We start from the raw sequence: 8,702 nt of genomic DNA, 5'->3' as shown, positions 1-8,702 counted from the left end.
GACCACCCAGAAGCAAATATTATATTCAAAGACTTGTAAAAAATAGCAGATATACAAGCTGGTGCCGCGCTGCGAGCTTGTAGATCTGCTATTTTTGAAAAATCGTGAAAATGAGTGCAAGTCTTTGAATATCTTTGACCCGATCTTTGACCCGACTTCTAAATCCTTCCTCTAAATCATGTTGTTCTCAAACATTTTCATGTCAAGGACCCCCAAAATTACAGGTATTTGGCCACGGACCCCCATCTCAAAATGTGTTGTTCCAGGGACCACCCAGAAGCAAATATTATATTCAAAGACTTGTAAAAATAGCAGATCTACAAGCTCGCAGCGCGGCACTCGGTGCCGCGCTGTGAGCTTGTATATCTGCTATTTTTCAATAGTTAAAGTAGTCAATAATCCTAGGCCTGAATGGGTTAATGTACTGGTAAAGGCAGTGGAACAACAAAGACTGTGGTATGAAGTGAAGCCTTTCCAATGCGTGGAGCGTCTTTGGAGTGCATTTAAAAAGGATGGTGATATTTTAGCAGAACATAAACCTGGTGTTTAACTGTAAATACACATCTAACCTCTGTATAGAAAATAAACCCAAAATAACTCAAAACAAACAAACAAACAACCGTTGTTTTGAGAATAAGAAAATATGGAAAAATAAAATCTATATTTCACATGGAATATCAAATCCATAAAGTAATGAATACATCATAACAAGACAAATCAAGAAGGTGTACGAATACAAGACAACAAAATATTAAAATAGATTATTAACCACTTTAAGCCCCTATTATATTTCATCATACGACCCATAGCAAAAATAGCTGATCTACAAGCTCACAAAGCAGGCTGAGAGAAAAACAGTGAAATAATAAAGAAACGATTCCTGACTCCTGACATGAGAGACTAAACAGCAGAGTGATCTACTTGAGGTCACACAACTCAACAGTGGATCCAGTTGAAGGCCAAAGTCCAGCATGGAGGTTGTGTGTGAAGGTGGTGTGTTCTGTGTGAAGAAGAGTCATGGTGTCTGCAGACACACTGTAGAAGGACAGAGTACCTGCACCGTGGTCCACGTACACTCCTACTCTGGAGGAGACACAGCCTGGGAGGGGAGTTCTACTGCCTCTGTGTATGAACTGAGAACTTTGTTTGATACACCATAAAGACCATGATTTATCATTGTATCCAAATCTACATTCAATACCAATCCCTGTTCTGCTGATATCTTTATATGAGACTGCTATATAAACACCTCCACTCCACTCTGCCTCCCAGTAACAGCGTCCAGTCAGAGCCTCTCTACTCAGAACCTGCCACTCTACAGTGAATCTCTCTGGGTGATCAGGATATGATTGTGGTGTGTCCATCAGTGTTACTTTCCTGTTCCCTTTAGACAGAGACAGGTGTTGTTGAGCTGTGTTTGGATCCAGTGTGATTGGACGTGAATATCGTAAGAACTCAGCTCTGGTCTTGGGCTCTGGTGGTGTTGACAGTAAAACATCCACTCTGTTCACTGTCTCTGAGACGTTTGTCCCTTCCTCTGTGAGAACGTCCTCTAGCTTGTCCCTCATCTTGGACACGGCCGCGGTCACATCTTCAAAGTATCTCAGAGGACGGACGTGGCTGCTGACTGGGTGTGTAGATTCACTGGTCCTTGAGAGAGAGGAGGTGAAACGCTGTAGAAAGTGGATGTGATCCTCTGTGAGTGACAGCTGCTGCAGCTCAGCATGTCTCCTCCTCAGTTCAGAGAGCTCCTGCTCCACTCGCCTCCTCACTTCTTCAGCGCCGCTCACTTGACGTTCCTGCTGCTCTCTGATCTGCTGCCTCACCTCAGATCCTCTTCTCTCCATGGAAGAGATGAGCTCAGTGAAGATGGTGTCACTGTCCTCCACTGCTCTGTCAGCACAGTGGTTGATGGACTCTGCCTCCTGGTGAAGCACCTTCACGTCTTTCTCTCTCTCCTGGATTCTCTTCTGGATGTTCTGCAGACTCCAACCGAGCTCTTTCTGTCTCTCAGTCCGTTCTGCTGCAACCGAGATGGTATCGTGACCTTTGTGTTCGTCCATGGAGCACAGAGAGCAGATTAACTGCCGATCGGTGCGACAGAAAACCTTCTTCACTTCGTCGTGACGAGAGCAGATGTTCTCCTGAAGCTGGCCGGAGGCTTTGACCAGCTTGTGTTTCTTAAAGGCAGGAGACTGATAGTGAGGCTGGAGGTGAGGGTCACAGTAAGACACCAGACACTGAAGACAAGTCTTCACAGCTTTCAGTCTCCTCCCAGTGCAGAAATCACAGGCCACATCTCCAGGTCCAGCATAGCACTGATCAGGAGGAGCATCTTGGAGTCCTGTTGATAGATTGATACGTACAATTGACAGTTTAGGCATTTAGCAGACGCTTTTAATCCAAATCTACTTACAATAAGCAGGTAATACATCAATATAATAAGCAAGATAATATGGCAGTACATCAACAACAATATAACAATGCATATGAATATCAATCTAGAAAAACAATGACGTGACATACTGTAGGTAGACCACAGACCTAATCAGTAAAAAAAAAAACGTTTCTAAAACCTAAAAATGCTTCAATCTAGCTTCATGTATGGTCATTGAGGGGGAAGGGGAGTGTTACATACGTATATTTATCAATCTGATTAAAAAAAAAAAAGAATCTGAGGCACCCCTACATTATAATTTTCACTCCCAGCACCTTATATTTATAGCATATCGTTGTTGTCGCGTGGAAACCTTGTATGTCCAAAACCGTTTGGTTTGTATTTATAGTCTATAAAATGTCTATAAAAATCTATAAAAAATATTGTGTATTCATCATCTATAAAATGCAGTGCGAGGCGTTGTGTGCTTGTAGATCTGCTGTTTTCACTAATTTTGTGCGACAGTCTTGTATGATGAAGCAGGGCTTTGCTTTACCAAAAGACGTACACATTTGAAACTTGGAGATACAAGGTTTCTGCCCGACAATGACGATATTTTAGTGATTATGTTGCGAGGAAAACATTGAGATAATAGCCATTTTGGTTAGAACTGACTGAAAATAACTTTGTACTTCAAGTTTAAAATGATACTAAATATATTTTCAAGTGTCCAAATAGATTCCAAATATTATCAAATGATCTCGCGGCCACCCTGGACTGCCGTCACGGCACCCCAGGGTGCCCCATTACCCCAGGGTGCCCCGTGACCCACTTTGAAGACCCCTGGCCAATAGGAGTCAGCATTTCTCCTGTCTGATAACTACTGTTGTTGTCACCGTCTCTCTGCCTTACCACTGATGTGTGTCAGACTGTGTTTAACATACAGTATGTTTCACTGCCTTGTTATAAATATTGTGCAACAACTCTGGTTGCCAAGAGTCACAAGATAGACAGACATACAGCTGTGACGGCAATGACGTCATGAGGAGGATGAACCACCGTTTATGTTTCTGTACTCGCCGTTTAAACCAGTAAAACTCCCTAATAGGGGGATAAGCGACCGTCAGGTCGCAGTGTGATTTTAGGCCAAAATGTGTAAAAGTGTCCAAAAATGTGTTTGTAAAAAGCGGCCTGATGGTGGCGCTATATGGGACAGATCCATTTTGATGACATGAGTGTAGACATACTGTGTATCGATTTGCATGATTTTAGGGCAAAATCTGTAGGAGCAGTGTCCAAAATGTGTTTTGCAAGAATCGGCCTCATGGTGGCGCTAGAAGAGGGCGATATGTGACGTGTGACGGACGGACAGACAGACAGACGGACAGACAGCCGGTGGAGGTTTTGATAGTAAGTGCGACCTGACGGTCGCAACTACTAAAGAAATCTGTAAGCTATTGTTGTGTATTGTGGGGGGTTTTGTGGCTCTCTCTGTGCCCACGGAAACAGATATAAAAGTCCAGTCCTTTGTTCATCAATAGTTGGTTTATTGGAGAGACGGGGAGTTCAGGTTAGACAGATGTAGACCCATGTTGAACCCTCCAGCAGCTGACCACGACAGACCCAAGCTCAGACATAGCTGACTACCCCAGACCCAACAGAGAGCTGAGCAGCTGACTCCAACAGACTAAAGAGATTTGGGCTAGCTTTTATAACCAGTGTCTATGCACATGCCTGCATCTTCTAAGTTTGTGCACGAGGTATGTGCGTTAACTTACACATGACCATATAGGGATGAGAGAGCTGTACCAGTATGTGCGTGTGTGTGTTAACTTAAACATGACCCCATATAGGGATGAGAGAGCAAGAGAGAGAGAGAATCTGTGTATGTGTGAGTGTGAGTGTGGGTGTGTGTGTGTGTGTGTGTGTGTGTGTGTGTGTGTGTGTGTGTGTGTGTGTGTGTGTGTGTGTGTGTGTGTGTGTGTGTGTGTGTGTGTGTGTGTGTCTAACATGAGAGGGCTCCTTTTAAGGTCTTAAGACAGGACAGCTGAGGTGCATCAGTCATACTTCAAGGGTGTACATTACGCTTGGTGTGTCCCAATATTCTGCACTTCCATAGTAACGTATGATAAGATTCTGCATTTCCCCCCTTGAGCGACGATAGGAGCTCACCCTAGGTAGATGGTCAAACATGATACTCAATACCAACAACATCATCGACATACAAACAGGCATTAAAGACTATACAGCAATCGTAAGGTGATTTACATTACATTCACAAAAACTATGCCAGACCCACGGCTATGCATCATTCATTTTCCATCAGTGTGCAGGATCTCTCTGTTTGTCTTTAAACTCTGAGCTAAAATGTTAAACATCAGAAACACAATATCAAAATGAACCATGTACTCTAGGGACCTTCTGCCCTTTCTAGTCACCATGTTCATAAAAACTTCAAAACTCAAAATCCACATTAAAACCAAGAGACCAGAGAGTGGAAAAACCTCCTTCACAACACTGAAACATATTGGCTGTCAATTGCCTTGTAGTCTAAATCACAATCATCACATACTGTATGAGTGATCAATTCTTAACGTAGGCCTATAGGATGAAACCATCAGACCGCCCGTCACATAAAACAATTTAATTGAGATTGGTGGAGCAATTAACCGAACTCCGAACCGGCACATAGTCAAACGCAAATAAAAAGACTATATAACCAAACTCTTTGCGTCTCATAACGCGAGACCCACGTAGCGGCATTATAGCGGCCTTTTAGGGGTGATTAGAGGTTCGCGACCGTGCTCCAATCCGATTAAAATCTAAGCAATTGACGAGTACCCAGATTAGAATCAACTCTTTGCTTCCAAAAACACGCAGGAACGGCGCTTGTAGGCCCATACATCGTGGTACAAAAAAGAAAAACGTGAGCCTTAAACAATGCATTTGTCGATACAGCTTTGGCTTAAATAATCACCACACAATCAAATACAACACTTCTTTTGTGTGTCTCAAATTCTCAGAATTTAGGATATGTGAGATAAAATATTTGTTTGTACTTTAAAACTCTGTTTTCCAAAGTGAAGAGCTAGCTCACAAACCTCTGCCTGACTCAGTCATTCCTTGACAGTCACGTTCCAGGGCTGTCTGACTACTCCTAATATGTTGAAATGCCAGAGTTTAGGCCATAAAAAACAAATAGTCTTCACATACGTGGCAAATACCTTGTTGACAATCAAACATTTCCCTAATGTCAACTTTCTCTAATAGTCCTCATGTTAATTTGTTCAGCTAGAAATCAACAAAACACATAAGATAATGAAAAGACATACAAATACTGATATTAGAGTGAAACATGTTAACTCTTCCATCTGGTCTTGAATTGTTGAGCTCCTTCGATAATGCTGCTGTAGAGTCATTTTGCTAAATGTCAGTTTCCACCCCCATAGTACTTCATGCAGTTCTCCTCACTGGCACCCTCGCTGCAGGATTGTCCTCTGTCCATTATTCTCTGAAGTTTGCCTGTACCCCCCTTTTTCCTTTTTTTTCCTTCCTCCTTTCTTCCCTTTTTCTTTGTTTCTTCTTCCATGTCATCACAGAGATGGTGCTGTGAGGCTGAGTTCTAGTGTCATCTTCACAGGAGTCATTCAGAGTCTGTGAGGTTTCAATCTTGCGGATCTGTTGAAATCAGTTCATGTTGATATTTCAGCTTGCCTCTGGTGGTCTCCCCGTCGACTCTGGATCTGGACCAGATCTGCTTTTCAAAAAATCTTCTTCCATCGTGAGCTCCGTCTTCTCCCCCCTCACAAAAATACACACGGGTTCTTTTTGTGCGGCCCAGTGTCCTCGGAGACAGCTGTCCCCTAGTCACCAGACGATGCACATCACGTTGGGCGCCACCTGTTGTGTATTGTGGGGGGTTTTGTGGCTCTCTCTGTGCCCACGGAAACAGATATAAAAGTCCAGTCCTTTGTTCATCAATAGTTGGTTTATTGGAGAGACGGGGAGTTCAGGTTAGACAGATGTAGACCCATGTTGAACCCTCCAGCAGCTGACCACGACAGACCCAAGCTCAGACATAGCTGACTACCCCAGACCCAACAGAGAGCTGAGCAGCTGACTCCAACAGACTAAAGAGATTTGGGCTAGCTTTTATAACCAGTGTCTATGCACATGCCTGCATCTTCTAAGTTTGTGCACGAGGTATGTGCGTTAACTTACACATGACCATATAGGGATGAGAGAGCTGTACCAGTATGTGCGTGTGTGTGTTAACTTAAACATGACCCCATATAGGGATGAGAGAGCAAGAGAGAGAGAGAATCTGTGTATGTGTGAGTGTGAGTGTGGGTGTGTGTGTGTGTGTGTGTGTGTGTGTGTGTGTGTGTGTGTGTGTGTGTGTGTGTGTGTGTGTGTGTGTGTCTAACATGAGAGGGCTCCTTTTAAGGTCTTAAGACAGGACAGCTGAGGTGCATCAGTCATACTTCAAGGGTGTACATTACGCTTGGTGTGTCCCAATATTCTGCACTTCCATAGTAACGTATGATAAGATTCTGCACTATCATTAATAACAGTCTGACTCATGTAAGATATTTTCTCTGAATAAGCCCTTTAATGTTTTTTACTAAGACATTTCATCTCTATTTGTTTAGTATATCTAACTGTAGCTCTGGTCCCAGAGCTAACTTTACGGTCTCACCTGTCTTCTTCATGCTCTCCACCACTCCAGCCAACATGGTGTTCTTCTTCAGAACGGGTCTTGGGATGAAGGTGTGTCTGCACTGTGGACAGCTGAACCTCCCTCTCTGATCATCCTGGTTCCAGAAGCCCTCGATACACCTCCTGCAGTAGCTGTGTCCACAGGGAACAGTCACTGGATCCTTCAGGAGATCCAGACAGATAGAACAACACAACTCATCCTGATCCACTTCTACTCCCTGCTGCGCCATTTTAGAATGACTGACTGACTCTCAGTTCAACTGACTAACAGAAGAGAAGTTCACTTAGGTTTCGTTTCCTCAGAAATCACATGACATGGGAGGTTCTTCCTGTATGGCTGTTTGTGTGTGTGTGTGTGTGTGTGTGTGTGTGTGTGTGTGTGCGTGCGTGCGTGCGTGCGTGCGTGCATGTGGTGATTCACAGTGATTCACTGTGGTATAAAAAGCTTCCACCCTGTTGAAACATGAGTCAGTAGTTTTCTTCTACACACACAAATACAACACACACACACACCCTTACATCTAAATGAACCAATAGCAGCTCACAGCACTAAACTCCTCCCCTCCATAGAGCCTCACTGTAGCTGTGATCCACACAGTCAGTCTGAGAGAAGAGACGAGAGAGAAGAGCTCACAACAGCAGCAAAGATAGAAGGACAGAAAATCACACACACACACACACGCACACACGCACGCACGCGCGCGCGCGCAAAACCAGCATTGCAATGCTATTTATTGCTGGTGTTGGTCCAGTGTGTTTTATCATGTTCAGACTAGTCAACACAGTCATCTACCCGGGGATTTTAGAGCGCTTTGTGCTTCCATAGGTTGACAAGCTTTTTGGAGATGATAATTTCCTTTAGCCAGAAGCACTTGGCACCTGCATGCCCACAGAGCCAATTACTATGAGTAAAACTACTGGCACCGACCATGGTATTACTGTGTTTAACTGAGCAGCCAACTGGCCTGACCTGAACCCCACAGAGAATCTGTGTTGTGTTGTCAAGAGGAAGATGAGAGACACCAGACTCAACCACACAGATGAGCTTAAGGCCTCCATCAAAGCAAACCTGGGCTTCCATAACACCTCAGCAGTACCACAGGCTGACCACCTTCATGCCATTATAACTATAATATAAATATATTTATAATATAAACCTGGGCTTCCATAACACCTCAGCAGTACCACAGGCTGACCACCTTCATGCCATTATAACTATAATATAAATATATTTATAATATAAACCTGGGCTTCCATAACACCTCAGCAGTACCACAGGCTGACCACCTTCATGCCATTATAACTATAATATAAATATATTTATAATATAAACCTGGGCTTCCATAACACCTCAGCAGTACCACAGGCTGACCACCTTCATGCCATTATAACTATAATATAAATATATTTATAATATAAACCTGGGCTTCCATAACACCTCAGCAGTACCACAGGCTGACCACCTTCATGCCATTATAACTATAATATAAATATATTTATAATATAAACCTGGGCTTCCATAACACCTCAGCAGTACCACAGGCTGACCACCTTCATGCCATTATAACTATAATATAAATATATTTATAATATAAACCTGGGCTTC

The 8,702-nt window shown here is 43.3% G+C and overlaps 1 protein-coding gene across 1 annotated transcript; it reads right to left on the bottom strand.

The window, feature by feature from the left end:
• Window positions 1-394: 394 nt before the first annotated feature.
• Window positions 395-7,326, bottom strand: LOC308283634 (E3 ubiquitin/ISG15 ligase TRIM25-like; the record flags this gene model as incomplete). The annotated part of the gene is made up of 2 exons (XM_080724098.1): window positions 395-2,344; window positions 7,077-7,326. 2 exons carry the CDS (start codon window positions 7,324-7,326, stop codon window positions 918-920), a joined length of 1,677 nt encoding a protein of 558 aa, XP_080580224.1. The 3' UTR covers window positions 395-917.
• Between the last annotated feature and the right edge of the window lie 1,376 nt (window positions 7,327-8,702).

Source organism: Nannobrachium achirus (genome assembly GCF_963921795.1).
Source record: "Nannobrachium achirus genome assembly, chromosome: 4".
Classification (NCBI taxonomy): domain Eukaryota; kingdom Metazoa; phylum Chordata; class Actinopteri; order Myctophiformes; family Myctophidae; genus Nannobrachium; species Nannobrachium achirus.
Note: the sequence above shows the minus strand (reverse complement) of the source record. Positions and strands in the feature narration are given on the sequence as shown.